Source organism: Physeter macrocephalus, unplaced genomic scaffold (assembly GCF_002837175.3).
Source record: "Physeter macrocephalus isolate SW-GA unplaced genomic scaffold, ASM283717v5 random_14, whole genome shotgun sequence".
In the NCBI taxonomy this organism is placed as follows: domain Eukaryota; kingdom Metazoa; phylum Chordata; class Mammalia; order Artiodactyla; family Physeteridae; genus Physeter; species Physeter macrocephalus.
Window position 1 is genome coordinate 152145 of NW_021145300.1, and position 21412 is coordinate 173556.

Consider the following 21412-nt stretch of genomic DNA (forward strand, 5'->3'; position numbering starts at 1 on the left):
CAGTTCCAGCCTTCGTGCACTGGAACCCACCCTCGGGTGGGTTGCGCTGGCGCTGGAGAGGGGAGAGTTCCTTCCGGGCCTCTGCCTTGGCCTCTGGGCCGTGGTGGGGCTCTCCCAGGCACTGGGCGTGGCGGTGAGGCTGGGCAGAGCTCCGCCTTCCTTCCAGAATTCTGGGGTCTGTGTGGGGCTGGCGTGAGCCGGGCCACCTGCCGGAGCATCACCGGAGTTGGGGAGCTCGGGCCAAGACCCTCCCTGCCTGGAGGAGAGCAGGGCAGAGCCCTCCCAGGAGCCCCCTGCCCCCATTAGGCTGTCACTCTGCAAGTGTGACCACGGGACATGGGCTCCCTCATGATGGTTTTACCAGTCTGCCCCTTCTCCAAGACTGGCTTTGGAATGATGCACGGGCCCCCTCCGGGCACGCTGAATGCCTCTGAGGGCCCTCCTGGCAGGTGGCAGTACAACCCTCGAGCTCTGAGAGAGAAGCACGTGCAGCTGTGCTGGTCCGCCACAGCAGCCACGAGCCGCGTGAGGCTCTCTGAGGGCCTGAATGTGGCCGGCCCAAAATGAGCCACGCTGAAGTCTGAAACACACGTTGGATTGCAAAGACTCAGTGTGAAAAAGGAATGTCAACTAGCTCATTCATCATTTTCTCCTGTTGGTTCCACGGTGAAAAGGTATTTTTGATATCTTGGGTCGGATAGGCATATTCTTGAACCCAATTAGACGTTCAGACGGGACTACCATCTGAAATGGAAAATTCCCCAGTTGGCTCGCGTTATGTCTTGATGGGGCAACGGGGGTTTCCCGTGGCCGTGTGCTCCGTGGCGGTGTGTGAGTGAAACACCTGACCTGCTGGGAATCAGAAAGATCTCTGCCCCCTGCCCCCGACCTCAGCCCAGGTCTGCTCGCCGTGACCCTCGGTCACCTGCCCTGATTTGCACGAGACACTTAAAACCTAGGCCTGAGGTGCGATACTGGGCCAGTCTTGAAAAAGCTAAAGGAAAAATAATAGGCTATCAGTTCCCCGGGCTGTGCCCACCAGGGCGACCTGCCCTGCAGAGGGAAGGCACTGCTGGGTGGGGCTGGGGAAGTGGCCTGTGGTCCTGGGTCATCGAGTCAGAGGGACACTCTGGTGGACGTTCGAGCTGGAACAGAGCTTCTCTGGAACACAGGAGGGCTCTCTGCCCAGTGGCCCGTGCCCGGCCCTGACCCCTGCTGTGTCCTCTGCGGGCCCTGGAAGGAACACAGCTGTCACGGAGGAGGGGGACACACGTCCCCTAAGGCCAGATCCCTCATCCTTCATCCCTGAGGGCCCCGGAGCACACATATATGTGAGGCTGTGATTAAGAGCCAAGGGCGCGGCTGACGGACTCCTCCCAGTGGTGCCCCGGGGCCCGCGTCAGCAGCCCCGGGCCCCCCCCCCCCCCGACAAGCCAGCGCTGCAGCGTGCCTCGCCCGGGTGGGCCTGCCTCCTGAGGAGCCGCCTGACCCCCGGAGCCCTGGGCCGGCCCTGATGCTGCCCCCAGACACCCCGTAACAGATGTTCAATCCAGTTCTTGTAGTTTGGGGATACTGTTTGTTTAGAGCTTTTCGTTGCCCAATATGACATTCTTCAATATTGTAAAAGCAAAGTTCAATTTTTACTGAAGATGAAGTCTCAGCCCTGCTCTCCAGCTGGTACCACACTCTGGAGCTTAAAATACACAGTCTGCTGACAGAGAACTAAGACCCATTCCCCCCCCCCCCCCCCCCCCCCCCCGGCCCCCCCCCCCCCCCCCCGACAAGCCAGCGCTGCAGCGTGCCTCGCCCGGGTGGGCCTGCCTCCTGAGGAGCCGCCTGACCCCCGGAGCCCTGGGCCGGCCCTGATGCTGCCCCCAGACACCCTGCGGCTCCCGGAGCCCTGTGAGTGGCTCTGCTCTGACACGTGCGAGGTGGAGGCCATCTGTCGAGGCGGCTGTCGGGAGGACGGCGCTCTCTTCTCCAACATGCCAGGGCTGATGGTAATGAATGGCCGTGGGCGCCCACCCCAGCTCGGGCACTGGCGCTCCAGGCTGGGAGCTGGACCCGGGGGAGGATCCGGCACCAGCTTCCCTCTTCACCACCGCACTGGCCTCAGAGGTGCTGGGGCATCAGAGCCGGGCCAGGGCCTCCCGAGATTCAGGAGAGCCGGGAGGAAGTGACAGGGTAACGTCAGCCTGAGCTGAGAGCCACTGAAGACCAAGCGGTTGCTCAGCCCTGAAAGTGGGAGCAGGCGGCTGTGTAACGGTTCCTTAAAGAACAGGACCGACTGTGAACAGAGAGCCACCGGGCAGGCTCGCGAGACCCACAGGCCAGGGGCGTGAGCGGCAGCTCGCCTCGCGGAGCTCCGACCCCTTAGACGGGGCAGGCGAGAGGGAGAGAGGTGGCCGCTGCCCTTCTTCTAAACAAGCTGAAGTTCTCAAGTTACTCTGGGTTCAACTCCTGGATCACACCGAACCGTGCGATCCCGGGGCAGCCACTCAACTTCTCGGTGCCTCTGATCCGTCACATTTAGAAAGGCGGCTGCTCATGGGTGCTGGGAGCGTGGAATACGACGGTACGGTAAAGAACAGGGGCAGGGCCCGGCCCACGGCAGTTGCTCAAAAACGTGTCAGTCCCTTTTACTGTCGCAAAAACCCGACCTCCCTCCCGGAAAGCCCAGGCAAGCAGGAAAACTTGTCAATACCGAGTTCTCCCCTAATTCTCCTTTTGCTCCAAGGAGGGCACTGGGGTCACCTCGTGACCCCAGCCAGGTCGGGCCGCAGTCATGACCCCTCCCTGCTGAGCGTCTCTGGCCCCGGGGTCAGCTAATCTCTGGGGCTCTGGGGGTCAGGAGGACCCCGGGCAGGCTGCTCATGTCTGCTCTGTGAATCAGAGACACGTCCTCCCCCTCCGCTGAAGGCCACACAAGGCTCAGCTGTCCCCTCCGCCTGTCGTCGGGGGGCGTCGGCACGCGCTCTCTGTAGGGGGCTGGGCGAGACTGGCAAGGAATTCTGTTCGGGTTCTTTGGTGCTCGCGTTCGTCCGCCTTCCCCTGTCATCACCCTCCCACCTGGGCATAGGCTGTGGTCGGGGTGGGGCCTCCGTTCATGCTCCGAGGAGACAGGACACACTCCATCTCTGGCTGGGAGGGGTTCCCTCTGGGGAGAAGGGGAAGCTCCCCGTGCAGATGCGCTCGGCTCCAGAAGCATCTTGGCCCCGGGTCGCATTTCGTCTCAGGTCCATGAGACATTCTGTGATTGCTGCGCTTGCAGAAAACGTCACCTGGGTTTCCAGGTGAAGGGAGGGAATTTAAAGCCAATCAGACTACCTTCCCCTGCAGGCTCGGCCCCCGGGGTTTCTGGAGGATTCTAGCTCTGTACTTATCGTCGTCACCATCATCATCATGGAGGCAGAAGAGAAGGATGTTTACAACATCAACTTACGGGACTGAGATTCTACTCCAGAAGGACTCAGGGCAAAGCATCCCCGCCTCCCAGTGTGTCAGGAGGCGCAGGTCGTTGATAAAGGGCAGGTATTTGAGTCTCTGAAGCAGTCAAGTCTTAAGTACGAAATCAAGAGTTCTGGCCTTTTCATCCTTCAACTTTCCACACTCTCAAGGCATGGCAAGTGGCGCCTGGGACGGCAGACTCTCAGTCCTTCATTCTTAAGCTGTCAGAGCCAGCTCCATTGGTAATCGCTGGGAAAGCGCCGCCGAGGGGCCTCTGGCTGCTGGTGGGCTAATCTCCTTCCCAGAGACTGGAAACATAAAACTTCCACACCGTCACCGTTCCTGAAGGCCGCTCAGTCCTTTCTTAACCCTTTCTTCTTGCCACTGTCCCCCCCCTTCTGATTTGTATGTCGAAGCCCTAATCCTCAGTGTGACTGTATTTGGGGACAGGGCCTCTAAAGAGGTATTACAGGTTAGATGAAGTCATAAGGGCGGACCCTAATCTGATGGGATACGCGCGCTTTTGAGAAAGAGACACCAGGGTACGTGCTCTCTGCACACACAGAGGAAAAGCCATGTGAGGACACGGTGAGAAGGTGGCTGTCTACAAGCCAGGGAGGGCGGCCTCACCAGAAACCAACCCTGACAGCGCCTTGATCTTGGGCTTCTAGCCCCCAGCACTGAAGAAATAAATTTCTGCTGTTTAAGCCGCCCAGCCCATGGTATTGTTACGGTAGCCTGAGCTAAGACAGCTGTTAAGCAGTGGCTGGATGCAGAGAGAAAACAGGAAGGCGAGGAAGAGGAGAGGCGGTGCTGTGACAAGGGCGCTGGGGTGCCCTGGTCTGAATGTAAACCCTGGAGCTCCAGGGCTGCCCTGGGCCACGCTAGCTCTGTAGACGGACATGGCTGCCTGACCTGGCTGCCCGCCTGGGGTTTACCCTGGCTTGTGCACAGCCTGACTCTGAGCAGAGGTGAGCCTGTAAGCATCAGTGTCCGTCAGACACCTCGCCCCGCCTGGGCCTCACCCTCCCTTCCCTTGCCAGAGTCCAGGCAGCTGGCCTGCTAACCTCCTGGTCGAACAGGAGTCCCTGCCTGATGGTCGGGCCAGCACACGTGTCAGCCACACGCAGAGTAGAGCTGCTGACGACAGAGGCTGCTCAGAGGGGAGGTGGGGCCGGGAGAGCCACGGCCTCTGCTTGGGGCCAAGTGGAGCTCTCAGGTCAGTCCTGCCGCTAATGAACGGGGTCATTTGGTGACACGTGGCTGGCCCTTCAGCAAACTTTGATTAAGTGTCCACTCTACCCTAAAAGCCTTAAGACAGAACCCTCCAGTTCCTCTTCTTTCAACTGACCTTTGCATCGGCAGAGAGAACTTTCAGAAAACCAAGAATAAAATCAAGACTGAAATGAAATGTATATAAAAAGGTTTTCCTGGATTCCCTCCACTGGCTGTGTAACAAGGGAAAGCCGGCCCCTTAATGGCCAGGAGAGCCCTGGACAGTGGCCCAGAGAGAGGGTAGGCAGGGCAGCAGCAAAGGCTCAGGACAAAGGCTGGCCGGAAGGTCAGAGGGGGCCCCTGTGCTACCTTCATTAGGGAGCGGGGGGTCTTTGCTGGCCCCCCAGGAAGCACCAGTTGGGAGTGAGGGGACAGCAGTGAGTGACCCTGAAGGAATTCAAACGCTGAGCTGGCATGCTGAGCCAGCAGGACGTGGGGAGCAGGTGGCTCAGACGCAGAAGACCCCAGGCCGCCGGTGGTGACAGATCAGAGCAGCGCCACCAGGAGACGCCCAGCTGAGATCAGTCAGAGATCTGCGGGGGAGGAGGCCACGCGGCCACAGATAATTCTGGGGACAGGTAAAACCAGAGCCCTTATGTTCCCAGGTGATGGTCTCCTCCTAGGGACCTTCTGCCACTTGGGCTACCACCACCGGGCCCCACCTCTCCCTGCTGGCTCGGTCTGGAAGACAGATCTGGGGCACCAGCCAGGGGAGGTGGGGCGAGCAGGGACAAGAAAATTCACGAGGCAGGCTCAAGCTTATCCACCAACAGTCGGGGAGGACGGCGCCTGACCCACTTTGAGGGGAGCACAGAGATGGGAGTGACGTGCGTGCTGCTCTGAATACACAATCAGAGGGAAGGCAGCCCTGCGGGTCCCTGACAGCCCAGACCGAACGGGGCTGCCCTGAGCCAGAGCTGCCTTTATCAGAAAGAAGCGTTTTTTGAACAACACCAAACGGGGAGCCCCGAGCCGAGCCAGCTGTTCGTGTCCCTGAGTGGGAGGCGTCTGCAGGGGCGGGGGGCCGGTAACGGGAGGGAAGTGGTCATGCTGCCGCAGCCCCTTCCAGCCTCAGAGCTCCCTGCGGGGCGGCCCAGGTAGAACAGTGCACAGTGGTCCATTTCGTGGGTTAGGGCTCCAGGCTCTGGTGCCACAGCTGCTGGGCCCGTGGACGCGAAGGACAGCGCTGTCGTCGGCGTCTCCTAGACGTCCCTGGTCCACCTACGGCCGACAGCGAGAGCCGGGAGTCAGGAGGAAGCCCGGCCTCTCTGCGAGGTGGGCCTGCGTCTCACTTCTCTTGGGCTCAGGCTTCCTTGAAGACGATGGGGGTGGAGGCTGGGGGCGGCCGGGAGGCCGCCCGCCCCGGGTTCCCCAGGTACACACGGCGCTGGGGTGGGGCGGAGGGGAGGCCATGCGGTGACACAGCTCTTTCTGGGGGTGGCCTGGGCCACGGCTCTGATCTCCGGGCCGGCCCCGAGGGAGGCTCACTCTGAGGCCGCTCCCAGGACGCAGAGGCCGCTGACGTCTGGATGCTGACCCGCCGAGCGCTCTGCCAATAATGCTTTCCACACGGCCCCGGTTCATCTTCCGGCCTTCGCCGCCGCCCGACGGGGAGCCTGGCCCGTCAGCGCGCACCGGCGCCCCGCGCACCCGGGCCGGAGCCGAGGGTTCAGCAGCCGGCGGACGGCACGGGGGGCGGGCCAGGGAGTCTGCTGAGGCCTGAACAAGTCTCACCCGCCGGGACGGCGACCGACCGCTCTCGTCCACACAAATTCAGGGGCGGCTGCGACCCGGGTCTCCCAGACTCAGCAGCCTGGTCTCCCCAGAACTTACTTGAGCAGCAAAAGACACGAGTCGATGCCGGCGCGGGTCAGACATGTTCTGGCATTTCCCCGACAAGCGGCTATTTTGCAAAGGCCATCCAACCTTTAGATCCCGTCCTGGCAGCACCAGGGGCTTCTGGCGGAGGGCGTGGGGAACACCCTGGAGGAACCAGCTTAAAGGCTTCCCCGTTTGTCTGGAGCTCCGGGGGCCCCTGCTCGGGGTGGGGTCCCTGCAAGTCTGCCCCAGCCTCATTTCAACAGATGGCAGAACAAGTTCCTAATGACGCACGAGAACGTTTCCGGCTCAGCGCGTTCATTTACGAGTTTCCGGTCCCTTTCGTGCTCACCCTTCCCTTTTGTCTTCCTGGAACCCAAGCCAGCTTATTGCCACCCTGAGCTCCCCGGATCGGCTCTCTTGGACAGTCTGGGCCCTAATCTGGGCGGCGGGGAGAGGCAGGGTGCGTGGGAAGGAGGGAGGTCGGGCGGGGGGGTTGGCACGGCCGCACAGCTGCCGATCCGAAGCAAAATGAAGAGGGAGCTCGTTGCAAACTGACAACCTGGCGCAAACCTGAGAGGGCTAAGGGGGCCTTAGTGCTCACTGCCTTTGGAGGAGTTCGAGAAGAATCACCTGGGGTCAGCTGGGGCCAGAGGAGACACACCCCTGCGACGCCCCGGGGGCAGGGCGCGCTCCCTCCCACGGCGGGGCTGCCTGGGGGCTCCCCGGATTCCACAATCTCCGCTCCCTGCCCCCCGCCCCCGCTGCCGCCCGCTGCCTGGGGTCAGGACCAGGGAAACTCCTTCCACCAGGTCTACAAAGGAAACCGCCCAGGTGGCTCCACTGCCCCAGGCTGGGAACTGAACCCCGGGTTCAACTACATGTTAGAGAGTCGACTTCACTGGCCGATTTGTCCTCCGCTTGAGACGGCTTTGTGTCAGAGACGGGTCTACTTTTCAAGCCCAGAGGCCTGAGTCCCTCACGGAGACAAACGACTGGTCTGTGCCGTCACCCACTGCAGCCGTCACCCACAGCAGCGCCTCGGGGAGAAGGTTCGCGGAGAGGCTGCTGCCGCTTGATTATCAGGGATCAGAGGGAGAAAAGAGGCGAGCGACTTGCAGAGACAGCCACGTCGCCACCAAAACACGAGCGCGGACGGCCTTCACGGGCTGGTCTCCGCCTGGTGCCCCCTCTCACGGCCACGGCCGCCTGGCTCTGTCGTACTGCAAGGGCGGCCACCGGGGGCCCAGGAAGTTGCAGGTGGGAGACCAGAGGAGTCCCCCTGCAGCCCCCTTGCTGCCCTGTGGGAGGGGGGCTCTGGCTGGGAGGAGAGGCAGGATGGGGTCACGGGGGCCAGGGTGGCCTGTGCCATGGGAAAGAGCAGCTGAGTTTCTAAAGCAACTGAGACGCAGGTGACACTCCGTGAGGCCGGTTCTGGAGGAGGAGGAAGAGGACTCCAAGCGCAGAAGCAGGAGGGGCCTGAGGACCCTGTGGCCAGCTAGCAACGGGGAGCCCGAGCTCGGTGCCACCTCTGCAGGTGGGAGCTGGGTCTGACCTGAGCCTGGGGGCACCTGGCGTCCTGTGCCCACACAATCGCTCTCTATTTACCGCCAGCCTCCTCCTCTCCCGCTTACAACCTTCTCCCTTTTAACAAATGCATGCTCACCAGACGCCCAGAGGACCTTGTTATGCTAAACAGGCCCCAGGTGCTATGGAAGCCATTAAGTGTCATTATCCAGGTGGCTCCCCCTGTGGGCTGACCGGGAATCCATCATGTCAGCTACAGCACATCGTCCCCTCCACCTCCCGCACCCTGCTCTGTCCCCCCGACGACGACGACGACGGAACCAGCGCTTAACGAGCCCCTTCCACCGCTGATGCGGCAGGTCAAGGACAGCCAACCCCGAGAGCCGGGCAGGGGCCAGACCTCCAGGACTTGGGGACCCGACTTCAGGGAGTGGAGGAGTTGGGCCAGGGAAGCGAGGAGGGAGGACGTTTTTCTCCAAATACAGCTTTTCCTTCTGGAGGTCACCAGGGCTTTCAAATGCTTCCTATAAGCGGACTTACAAGGAGACGATTGGACGGCCAGTAATTCTGATCCCAATTTTTGGGCACAACCCCTCCTGGTACCCACGGAGGCTCCCTTCCAGCTTCTTACCCTGGAGCTAGCGTGATCCTTACGTTCTAAGGAAGGAGTTTGCATTTTTTTCCCCAGGTGGTCATGTTAGTTTAACCCAGGGCTCTGGAGCTTGTGAATGAAATTTGGGAAAAGCAGCCTAGAGGGTCAGACCAACTGGGCGGGCTCAACAAGGACCCCTGCCCCATCCAGGTGTGACGGGGCCATCCTGCTCCCTCGTCTCAGCTGGACAGTGAAGGGCAGCTCATCGAGCTACAGAGGCCCCAGAGCTCACACACCGACGGCTCAGTCCTGCTCTCATTTCCTTGCAGGAAGGACCAAGAGTGGGAAGACGCTACAGGCTGGCGAGTCTGGCTCAAGACAACGCGCTGGCAGACGTCCCCTCAGGGTGGAGCAGGGGCCTTCCCCCTTCGGGAGCTCCTGGGCTGGAGGCTGCCCGCCCCGTCCTCGAGCTGCAGCGCCTGCCTCTGCAGGGGAGGCGCTGGGCTGGATGACCTGGCACCTTCCAAATGGACGTGCACCAGGACTCCTGGGACCTTGGAATCCTGGAGTGAGGGGAGCCAGGGGCCTGAAGGTGCCAGACTCGCTGGAGACCATGTGGATCAGAAACCGTCCTGAGCTCGTCATGATCTAGTGCCGAGTGCCAGCACGGCATGAGGGGCGAGGTGCACCCCGAGGCCTGATCAGGGCGGGTGCAGCAGCGACGGGAGCCGGGCCAGAGGGTCAGGAGGAAGGCCTCCCGACCTCGGGTGCCTTGGGAACCTCTGCGCTGACGGGCATCCTGGAGGCTGGGCAGACCCCCTCTGCCAGGCCCGTCGCCAGAACAGCAACAGCATCTTTGTTTTTAGACCAAAACAGGCGTGCAACTGATCCCAGAGCGCCTGCTGGTGGGGGGGACAGCAGCGACTGCACACCCTCCGGTCGTGGGTCCAGGTGGGTCTGCAGCCTGGCCCTTCCGGGTGGCTGGCAGGACAGTGTCGGGGGTGACCAAGCTCCTGGCCGCAGACCCGGTATGGGGGAGAAACCCCCAAGCTCCCCTGAGGATGGTGGCCCCCTCGCTCAGCAGGGCGTCAGACAGTTGGAAGGTACTGCAGGTGGGGTGTCTCTTCCCGCCCTGGTGGCCGGGGACGCAGAGGTGGCCGCCATGGCCCGCGGGGTTCTATGGCTGTGCCACATGGTACGCCCATGAGAGCAAAGGGCAGGCTTCTCCCCCGCCCTGAAGGGGGCTGAGCTCGACCCAGGCCCCCAGGAGCCCCCCCGGAGCCCCCCTGTGGGTTGCAGGGGGACCCAGCACAGTCGGAATCAGCGGTCCAGGGCTGAGCCCCCGCCTCTGCCCGCGTTACGGGACCTTGAAGTGACTTCTCTTTTTTGGTACTGGATTTCCCCACCAGTAAAAAGGCACAGAGCACCTGCCGCCTCCTGGCCCGCGGGAGTCCACGGAAGCCCTTGCCACGTTGCAGCCCTGGCTGTGAGCTCATGCGGCCGTGGCCCACGTGGTTGAGGACAGGAGGAGGGGAGAAAGGGCAGACCCGAGGCGTCTCTCAGACTCACCGATCCATCTCATCAGTGACGTCAGGATCTGCAGGTACTTGGTCTTCTGGACGTCAAAGAAGGTGAAGGGTCCGAGGAGGAGAGTGAAGACAGCCTGGTGATGAAAGCAAGAGTGAGAGGGCGCAGAGGCTGGGCGCACACGGCACGTCGTGCGTGTGGGGAGGGCACACCGTTCACGCGGCCCCCGGCCACCCAGGGCCGGTCCTAAGCCAGCTGTGCGCCTGGAACGGCGGAGGCTCCTCGGGGTCAGACAGCATCACCTGGCGAGTTGCCAGGGCCAGGGGTGCAACAGAAACTCAGAGCTGTGCTCCTCTGCCGTTCCTCACACTTACTGCCCTGAGGCTACTTTCTAGGCAAATCCGAGGTGACAGGCTAGGGACACGGCGCCCCGCTTGCTTCTCTTCAGCAAGCACTGACTGAAGGCTCGAGGGCCCCCGGCACCGAGCTGGTGCAAGCACCAGTTAGGAAGGTGAGGCTCCGAAACAGAGGCCAGGCACACCCTGGACCCTCTCGGTTTACTGGGAAGGACGGACCGGGGTGGGTGGGGGACGCACGGGCCCTGAAGACACGGCACACTGGGAAAGGACACCATCCTGCAGGGCTCAGAGGAAGGGATCAATCAGGGGGATGTCACTCAGCAGCAATGTCCTGGACTTCACGAGAAGGGAAAGCCTGGACAACCAGAGCCGGTGGCTCCCGGGGCAAACCCGTCAGAGAAACATCCTGGACCGGGAAGAGCAGGGGCTACCCCAGGAAGCTGGCAGTGGACGGGGCAGGGGTGGGAGCCCGGCCAGAGGAGTGGGAGCTGCTGGCACTGGGCCCCTCACTACTCTTCCTCTCCGGAGAACAGGGGAAAGCGAGTGTTTACTTAGGAGGAAAAAAGAGAATCCGAACCCCGCCTTAGAGAACTGGTCTGGGGGAAATCTGAACCCGCTTTGCAAAGGCAAACGGGGGTCAGTGTGGCACTGTAGAGACTGGGGCTGGAGCCGAGGGGAGGTGAGGACCTCCATGCCAAATCGGCCGCTCAGAGAGCAGAGGAATTAGAAGCTGCGGGTTGGAGTCACGGTGATGGCACCATTTCCGATCTGCCACTGGAAGCAGCGGAGGCGTCAGACCTTATTAACATTTACACTGTGCCATCTTATCACGTTACTGCTAATGACACTTGCCAGAGATTCGGCTGACTGCGCGAGGCCCGACAGTGGGGAGTGGGGCCCACCTCGGGGAGCTGGGTCTGGCCCTGTGACGCGGGTGAACACCTCCTGGCTGCTCGGCCTGGCGGCCAGTCCCTGGCGCCCCCGAGGGGGGGCTGAGCCCGTCTCTCCCCTCCCTGCCTGCAAGGACAGCAGGATGTGGGAGAGGCTGTGACCTCTCATCCAAGTCCATTATCACCGTGAGAACACAGGAGAGACTAAAGCGCCGCTTAAGGAAAGGTTCTAATTAGCTGGGGTGGGCGAGGCCTCCTGGCAGGCGCCCGGGCTGGGAGACGTCGGGGAAGAGCTTGCTCCTGGGGGCTGACAGCCTTGGGATGGGCAGCATCTCCATCGGGCGCGGGTGACGGGGAGGCAGAGGAAAGGGGCTCTCTGGGCAGCCCTCGCCGGCGCCCCTCAGGCCCGAGGACACAGTGAGGTACGGGATCAGCAGCCCTTGGCCAGGCAAGCCCGTGTGCAGCGCCATCAGCAAGTCATTTAGGAAAATTACCACCTAAGGGAAACTTTCCACTGATGAATTTCTCTTTTGAAGGATGGGAGAGGGACACGGCATGCGGAAGAACACGTACAAAGCCGCTTGTCACAAACATTCCCAAACGGCCCTGGCCTGCTAGCAAGTGGACTCTGGGGCACCCGGGCCCGAGGTTGGGGTGTCTCACCTCTGACCTGCGACGCCCCCCGCTGAAAACACCGTGCTCCAGCTGCGGGGGCCGGACATCTTCTTGGTGGGTGGCTTATGCGGGAGGTCAGATCTGACCTTGGCAGCCTCAAGGCTGGGTTTTAGAAGGTTCCATTGCTTAAAACCAGGGAGATCAGAGCACCAGCCCCAGAGGCAGGCGGGGAATTCTGCTGCTGCTGGCTGCATGGGGCCTCCTCGCCAAGAGGGAATCCATCTTCGTCCTCCTCCTCGGCACACGTTTATCAACATCCTATTATGCACGGGGCCCCATTTTATATGACCCTGTAGGATGGGACCCTGCTGAGAACACCCCTCGTTTAAAGGGACTGAGCACACAGACACGCTGCCCAGGGTAGAGTCAGAAGCGTACGCGAGGTGCCCACCGAGTGCCGGGCAGCGTGAGTTGAGCTGAGAACGAGGGTCCGCTGCCGCCGGGCTCCTGCAGGTCCAGCTCCGGGACGGCAGGTCTGTCCTCAGGGTGGGGACCGGCGGTGAAGGACTCCTCCGGAAGATTCGGACAACAGGCTGTGACATCTGTGTCTGGACGGCGGCTGGGACGTGCTTTCTTTTTTTTCCCGCTCAGGAGCCCAGACTGAACACAGGGCTCGGGAAGGCGCAGGGCCGACAGCCAAACAGCAGCCCTCACGCGGGGCAGAGGTCACGCAGGGCAGGGAGCCCAGACCGAGACACGGCACAAACTGGTGGTAGTTAAGGAGCAGGTGTCCTCTGCAAATTAGTTCCTGCCAGACTCAGCATCCGGGGTGGCAAAGGACAGAGGATTCGGCGCGGCGGCATGTCTGGCCTCACCGCGGTGTGGATGCGAGGTCTGGGGGACGCCACGGCCCTGGTGGCCCGATGGTCCAGCGGGGCCAGTGCTCATCTCTGAATGCTGACCGGCCAAGCTTGGCACCTTCTGTTTTCCCTTTTCTTTTACAAAAAGAAGAAATTAAAAGCCGAGAGACAGCCTGTCCTCCTGGGTCTTCTTGTCCAGCCTGGATGACATCATAAATCACCTGCCTCCTGAGCAATTTCCCAACACCCAAACGCCACTGATCAGTTCAAGCTCGGTCTCTGTTCAAGGACTCTGCGAGCCCGACACCAACTGCTGTAGCCGAGTGTGCTTCTGTTTTTTCTATAAATTATTTTATTTTATTTTATTTATTCATTTTTGGCTGCGTTGGGTCTTTGCTGCTGCACGCGGGCTTTCTCTAGTTGCGGCGGGCGGGGGCTACTCTTCGTTGCGGTGCGCGGGCTTCTCATCGCGGTGGCTTCTCTTGTTGCAGAGCACGGGCTCTAGGCGCGCGGGCTTCAGTAGTCGTGGCTCGCGGGCTCTAGAGCGCAGGATCAGTAGTTGTGGCGCACGGGCTTAGTTACACCACGGCATGTGGGATCTTCCTGGACCAGGGCTCAAACTCATGTGCCCTGCATTGGTGGGTGGATTCTTATCCACTGCAGCACCAGGGAAGTCCCGAATGTGTTTTTTTTTTTTTTTTTTTTTTTGCGGTACGCGGGCCTCTCACTGCTGTGGCCTCTCCCGTTGCGGAGCACAGGCTCCAGACGCGCAGGCTCAGCGGCCACGGCCCACGGGCCCAGCCGCTCCGCGGCATGTGGGATCTTCCCGGACCGGGGCACGAACCCTCGTCCCCTGCATCGGCAGGCGGATTCTCAACCACTGCGCCACCAGGGAAGCCCCCAAATGTGTTTCTTAAAAAAAAAAAAAAAAAAGAACAATTCTTTGGTTCAAACTGGCCACTGGGAACAAACTCTGAGACAGAGCCGGGAAGGTGCAAACGGGGCCGCTCATGTGCCTCTCACTTCTGGCTGCTGAGTTTAGACGTGCCCTGTGGCAACCCTGCAGGTCCTGACGGACAGGACGCAGCTCACGTCCTCAGGCACGGCCGGCAACGCTTGGCCACGGCTCTTACAGTGTCCCGGTGGCCCTGTGAACTTGCCACGGAGTCTAGAACTCAATGCTGCCTCTCCGCCCGCATCCCCGGGCGGGTTAAGGGCACCACCCACCTCCACCTGCTCCCACTCCAAGCTTCCCACTACCCCTGACTCCTTCCTCACTCTCTGTGCTGATGTCCCATGACTGCTGTAACTTGGTGGCTTAAAACCACAGGAACGTGTGTTTTGTAGTCCTGGAGGGGACACAGGGAGCACGGAGCAAGGGCTCCTAACCCAGCCTGGGAGGGGCTGGGGAGCGGGGGACACGGGGGTAACAATACATAGAGTGAAAGGAATCAGGCAGGCAGAGGGCTGGGGCCAGTTCAGGGCTGGGGAGCTGCCGGCTCCCTCTGTCCCTGTCCTCTGCCTCCTGGGCCCGAGCCAGCTGGTGCAGTCAGCCCCAGCCATACCTGCTCGTGTTCGACTCACGAGGGCTCATCGTTTCAGAGGACAGAGTCCAGTGGCCCCATGATCTGGTGCCGGCTGCCTTTCCCAACCTCGTCTCTGGAGGCAGCACCCCGAGAGCCTACGGCCCAGCAGCCCTGGGGGGCGAGAGTCCCCGGCTTGCCCGCCCCCTCCGCCTGCTGGGCCTTTGCTCGGCAAGCTCGTCACTCCACTTCTGCGGGTCAGAGTCCCGCCCAAAAGTCTGCTCCTGGGCTGCCCTGGCGGCGCAGTGGTGGAGAGTCCGCCTGCCGATGCGGGGGACGCGGGTTCGTGCCCCGGTCCGGGAGGATCCCACGTGCCGCGGAGCGGCTGGGCCCGTGAGCCGTGGCCGCTGGGCCTGCGCGTCCAGAGCCTGTGCTCCGCAACGGGAGAGGCCACGGCGGTGAGAGGCCCGCGTACCGCAAAAAAAAAAAAAAGTCTGCTCCTTCACCCTCGTCTCCCGAGTCGCCTCACCGGAGTGGCAGCGTTTTCCTGCACGTCTGTGTCCCCCATGGGACTGAGCAGACCAGGCACGTGCCTGGGGGGCGGGGTGGGCAGGGAGGAGCCCGTCTCTCCAGCCTCTGCCAGAATGAGACCCGGCGACAGGGGAATAAAGACAGTCCTAAGCTAACTCTCAGCTCCCGGTCCACCAGAGGCAGGAGTCAGTGTCTGAGAGACGCGAGGAAGGCCAGGGGGGCTGCGCTCCGAGATGCCTGGGACAGGAGGTTCCCCGGACAGGACGGCGGCTTTGCTGAGACCCCGAAGTACAGATGCTCAGGCCCGCACGAGCCGCCTGGCCTCGGGGAACCCAAGGCTCGTCTCTAACCGGAGCCACCGCCTTCCTCTTGGGAAACAGCCGCAGCTACGGGACGGGCGAGAGGAACACACGCTGTGCTGCTTCAGAGAGCATCTTTCAATCAGGGTCCCTTGCTCAGAAGTGCGGAGGCCAAGCTGCGCCCACTGCCCTAGGAGAGGAGAGACCCCCCCAACGCAGCTCAATCTTGCTTCACACACAGAATGAGCCCGGGATTGGCCATGTGCTATGTCCTTCGCTCAGTGGTGCAAAAGGAGAAAGCGGGAGCGAGTCAGAATCAGGGCAAAGTAGTGAAGCAGCTCTCTGCCTGTCTTCCCGCCCCCAAATTTCTCCGCAAGTTTAGCTGGCCGGAGGGCGAAAATGTTAATTTGGTGGGAATCCCAAATCAGACGCCAGGGGACCTGGGTGCTAAGCCTCCTGCCTGTGGATCTGTCACGTCAGCCTCAGCCCTGTCCTCCCAGCTGCCGCTCCTGTTAGCCACCCATCGCGTCAAGGGGGTCCCGTGATGGGGTCGCTGCCCAGGGCTGCAGAGCCCCCGAGCTTCACAAAGTGCTCACACACGCACGGTTGCATGTCACGCTCACTGCCATCTGTGAGGCCACCAGGTAGCTGCCGATGTCTCATTTTACTGACAAGGGGACGGAGGGACTGGAGAGGTTGGGTGACAGGGTAAGAAAGCGGCGGAGGGGACTGGGAGTCTCCTGGCGCTCTCCCCCGACCGCTGTGATCCACACGCTACATCCTGTGTGAGGCTGCTTTCCCCTCTGGCACCTCCTCTCCCCACATCAAGCTAATTCTCACCCTCATGCCTTTACCCTCGCGATTCCTCCCGCTGGCAAAGAATTTCCTCTCTGCCCTCCTCATTTCTATCACCTCGCGAGCCCTGCTCAAGTGCCAGTCTCCCCTGCAAGTTTCTCCAAAGGTTTTATTCCTCCCTGGGGGCTCCTGACTGAATCGCCAGATGCACGGTCGGTCCCACCTCACTTAATTCCTGTAGGTTCTGGGTGGCTCCTTGTTCACGGGTCGGTCGTGCCATCAGCAGAGGGTAACAAGCTCTGCATCTCTCGGCACATGTGAGACGCTCAGTAAGTAAACATTTACGGCATGCACTGAATTTGGCGGAGGAAGTGCCTGATAGAGGAGGGTTTAATCCTGCAGGGTGGGGAGAGGCCGCCCCAGTCTTGCGGACTCGCCTTGTACCCTCTATCACGGGCAGCATCTGGGCGGGCAGAGCAAGTGGCACGTAGGTGTGCAGAAGTCACCCGCTCTGCCGGAAAGCAGTTCGCTTCGTCAGGGAAAAAAACTCCCTTCCCCAAACAGCTGTGAAATCAACATGCTTTGATTTAGGAAGAGTGCATGGAAGCGGCATGGCTCCGAGCGTGCAGCTGCTTCCAGGGGAGGGTGATACGCAGCCCCGATGAAGAGGAAAAGGCCCGTCTGAGATGAGCTCGGGTACTCGGCTGCCCGCCGTCAGTGGCATCTCCCAGGACCCCCACTAAGGAGGGGGCGATGTCTCAGAAGAAACCTGAAGTCAAGAACCTAGAAGTCCTCAGAGGAGCGGCTCTTCTCACTCCTACTTCTGGGAGACAGTGGATTCATGGCTCCCGAACAGCCATACACCGGCCACCCGCCAGTTCTTATAAAACAAAACGAAAGCCCCCAATCCTGTTTGCCGTCATCTCTCCTCCTGCTGGGAAGACACGGAGGGGCCACAGCTTGCTTTTATCTATTTATTTATGGCTGTTGCTGTGTGCGGGCTTTCTCTAGTTGCGGCGAGCGGGGGCTGCTCTTCGTTGCGGTGCGCGGGCTTCTCATTGTCGTGGCTTCTCTTGTTGCGGAGCACGGGCTCTAGACGTGCAGGCTTCAGCAGTTGTGGCTCGCGGGCTCTAGACGTGCAGGCTTCAGTAGTCGTGGTGCACAGGCTTCGTGGCTCCGCGGCACGTGGGATCCTCCCGGACCAGGGTTAGAACCCGTGTCCCTTGCACTGGCAGGCGGGTTCTTAACCACCGTGCCACCAGCGAAGCCCGGGACCAAGGTTTTTCATTAGAACTTAAACTTGGATGAAATCCAACAACACCCATAAGTCCATCTCACTCCCCTCGAAAAAGGGGTGGGGGGAGGAGACAGAGGGCACGCTCTTCTTCGAGGAAAGGGAAGCAGGAGAGAATGATGTGCTAAAGTGATGGCCAAGCATCACTTTAGGACAAGCATCCTAAGGGCCTCTGGGCAACTCCATGGGACAAAGGGCGATACACCAATCACCTCCCCTAACAGGTGACAGTGAGAAAACATCCGAGAAGAGCAGTGGAACAGTTCTGACTGCTGACCCAACGGGGGAAGGGTCCCTCCCAGCCCTGCCCCCGACGTTGGCGTGAGCGAAGGGATAGGATCCGGGGGGGACAGAGGCCAGACGGTCGGGGAAGCCAGCGGCGGCCCTCAAAGCACCAAGGCAACGCTTCTGTGGTGTCCCATCGTTCCCGGGCCGAGGAGAGGGCTTGGAACCGAAGGAGGTAACACCGTGCCCGGCTGGGTTACTGGCTGGATGGCCAGTACTTGGAGTGCCTGCTTACCTACTTATTTCCCTCTAAAAATAAGCATCTTTCTGGTTTGTCTGTGGCTGCCGTGGTGTAGTGAGATGGAGCTTCCCAGAGACAAGAATTCAGGCATCAGTAGCTTTCTCTCACTGCAGCTGCCAGTTCCTGACTTTCCACATAAAAGAGCAGCAGACCCACTTGGAGCCTTCTCGCACTAGGGCGCTGGGAGGACTCCGGCCTCTGCTGTCAATCTAGCGGGGGTGACGACGAAGCAAAAAGTCTCGGAAGGGAGAACGGCGCTATGCCGCCCGACCCACCTCAACACACAGGGGCCCGTGGGACTGACTCCCCGGTACACGGGGCCCCGGGGAGCCAGTTCTCTCAGACGTGGCCACACACCAAGGGCATGGCTGAGCTCCGTGCACTGGTCCTGGAGGTTGCTCCAAATGACAAAGGAAACGGGCGCCCCGCTGACAGGGCTGTCCTTGTCGGGCGCTAAGGGTTAAGGGTTAATTGGGGTTAAGGGAAACTCAGCACGAACCCGCCCCTAAACGGGAGCGGGACTTTCAACGCGTCCTTGAAGTGCAGTGAAGAAACGTTCAAGGATTCTATTTTTATTTCTCAAGTGGCTGCGAACGTTTGGGTTTGGGAGTTTGTATTTTCCCAACTTGAATGACAATGTCTGGTGATCCAGCCATGAGGAGGAGGTGCGCTCTGAGGCGGTGAGGGACAGACGGCGGAGGGCCCAGCGGCTTCGGGGTCACGTGCTCAGGGCGGGGGTCTGAATCCTAACGTCGTCCCAGCCGACAGCGAGACCCGGGAGCGCTTGTGAACTTCCCAGAGCGCGTGACGTGTGCAGAGAAGGTACTCGGTGAACGTCAGCCCTGGCCGTGTGGCCCCAACAAGGGTCAGCACACACCCGCGCGTTATCGCGGCCCGCCTGTCCTCCCAACATCCCGGGGTGGGGGGAACTCGGGACAACTGAAGCCAAGTGGCGACCTCTGGCCACAGAACGTTAGGTCAATACCATTCCTATGGGCCTTGCACCTCTCCCCAAGCGCTCCTCAGGGGGAGTTCAAGTTCCCCCCACCAAGCACGGAGGATCAGTCGTCATGCAGCTGCAGTGCTTGCGGTGAGGGAACGAGAACAGGGGGTAGGGCTGAAGCGGCGTCAGCAGCTTGTGCACCGGACCCAGCGAACCATCCATCAGCACAGCCTCTCTGCCAAAAGCCTGAGACGACAGGCATCGTGCCACCTAGGGGAGGAGGTCACCTGAATCCTGCAGGAGGACCGGCACACTCACGGGAAGCTCTGAGAACGAGGCTTCGGAAACGACAAGCTTCCCCGACGGGGCAGGGGGCGGCTGACCCTGAACGCGTGGAGAGCCCCCTGCTGCGGGAGGGGGCTCCTGCCGGGACACACCGCTGGGCCTCAGACAGCCAGGCCAGCTACGATGGCGGCGCTGCCAACCTCTTACTCACCGATCCCTCCAATACGCTTACCTGGTGGAGAAGGAGTGATGGAGACGGATGGAGGCTGGACGCCTCTCCAGCCTTGCAGCCGGGGCCCGTCTCACCGGCACCCTCCCCGGATGCACTGCTTAGGGCGAGTCACCCTGTCTTAGTGTCCCTGGGTCCCTCCCCAGCTTCCCCAAACCTCACCTAGAAGGTACTTCGGAGATGCTCGCTGAATGGGTTGAAAGCCTGAAAGATTCAGGTGGTGCCTGAAGATGAAAGTGGAGGCCTAGGAGTTCCCTGGTGGCGCAGTGGTTGGGAATCTGCCTGCTGGTGCGGGGGACACGGGTTCGAGCCCTGGTCCGGGAAGATCCCACGTGCCGCAGAGCAACTAGGTCCGTGAGCCACCACTACTGAGCCTGCGCTCTAGCGCCCACACGCCACAACTACCGAGCCCGCGCGCCTAGAGCCCGTGCTCCACAAAAAGAGAAGCCACTGCAACGAGAAGCCCGTGCACCGCAACGAAGAGCAGCCCCCGCTCGCCGCAACTAGAGAAAGCCCGCGCGCAGCAACGAAGGTTCAGTGCAGCCCAAAATAAATAAATTTAAAATAAATTTACACGAAAGAAAAAGTGGAGGGTTGACGCGCAGATATTCTAAAGCAGCGTGTGATTCTGGAGCATAGACGTCAGCTCTATAAACCCAGCTGTTATCTCACGACACCCTTCAGCAGAAAACAAAGTCCACTCCTGTCAAACAATTCAGCCCCATTCGGACTGAGTGAGCTCCGAGACTCGTAACATCTGCAGCGCTCATCAGAAGGTGAGCGCGTGCCTGCCGGCAGACACTAAAGCCCAGGAGAGCAAGGCGCGGAGGCCCAGGCCGAGGCAATAAAGAGCCAGAAGTTAGGTCCCCCAAGGAGTTCTTAAGTAGCCACCGAGCTATAGAACAGAGGCAAGAAACCAAACCCACACGGCAGGAACTCGACCGCCTGTCAGACCCGGGGATCGGGGGGCTGGCCGGGAGGAAAGACCTCTCCCCACGCACAATTCACCGAGCAGAGGATGAAACGCTGGGGCACCTCCCCGGCAGCAACACAGACTGGCCAGGGCGGGGGTGCCTGAACAACCTCTGCCAAGGTACTGGTGAACACGGTCTTTGTCTCTGATACCGGGGAGCCTGGGAGAGTGATTTCGGGTAGGGACCACAGAAGGGGTGGCTGCTCTCAACCCCGTGCACACGGGCAGCTCTGGCTGTCGAAGCCCAGAGCGCTGCCTCCTACAGGGTGTGAGTTCAGTCGCTTTAGGCTGGGGAGGGGGCGGCCTGGAAGACAACGGCGGAGAGCTCCCCGGACTGAGCCGACGTGGCAACTGCACAGGATGAGGGCTCCGGCTCTGGGAGGGGGAGGGCTGGACACAGGACGGTCCAGGCCCCCGGCGCACCGCTCCCCAGCTCTCAAGGAGCCTGGGTGATGTGATCTCAGCCCTGTCAGCCCGGAGACAACCATGCACGCAGAGGGCGGGTCTCAGGCTCGCTCTGCGACTCCACAGACACGCTGACGAAAGGGCTGCCTGGACTGTTTGACAGTTGAAAACATCCCCAGATCCCTCCCTCAAAGCTGCCTGCTTCCCTTCCTTTCAAGGCAGCTGGAAACAGAACAGACCTAGGAAAGAACCCAAATAACTATAACTTCCTTTTCCGAGCCCCGTTCTCCAAACAACCCCCCGCCTTACTCAGATGAGATAGAAGATCCCTACTTAGGGACCTGAGGTTTGTATCCAGCTTTATGGTTTTTGCTCTGGGAGGCAAAAAAAAAAAAAAAAAAAAAAAAAGAGCATGTCTCCTCCCTAACCCATAGATGGTGAAAAAGATAGGTTGGGAAATTCATCCCAAACTTCTATTATCAAGGACCGTGATGTCCTACCAAGGAGCCTGGCTGCTTCATGCAGTTTTAGAGATGGTGGGAGGGGCGACCTGGGTGGGGGGGTGAAAGGTCACAGCCTACGGGAGGCTCCTCCAGTGCAGGGTGACCTGGCATGTGCTGTGACCACTGCTGGAGGGAGCCCGGGTCTTTCCAGCCCAGCCAGTGGTCTCCACCGTCACATCACAGGCCCCTCCTGGCC

The 21412-nt window shown here is 60.9% G+C and overlaps 1 protein-coding gene across 2 annotated transcripts in view; it reads right to left on the reverse strand.

Annotated features, from left to right (window-relative positions):
• Window positions 1-21412, reverse strand: part of TMEM104 (transmembrane protein 104) — a 57506-nt gene that overhangs the window by 6576 nt on the left and 29518 nt on the right. For both annotated transcript variants that reach the window (XM_007099711.3, XM_007099710.3), the window contains exon 9: window positions 10229-10322. In XM_007099711.3, the coding sequence (XP_007099773.2) occupies window positions 10229-10322 (94 nt within the window). The remainder of the gene's footprint in view (window positions 1-10228; window positions 10323-21412) is intronic.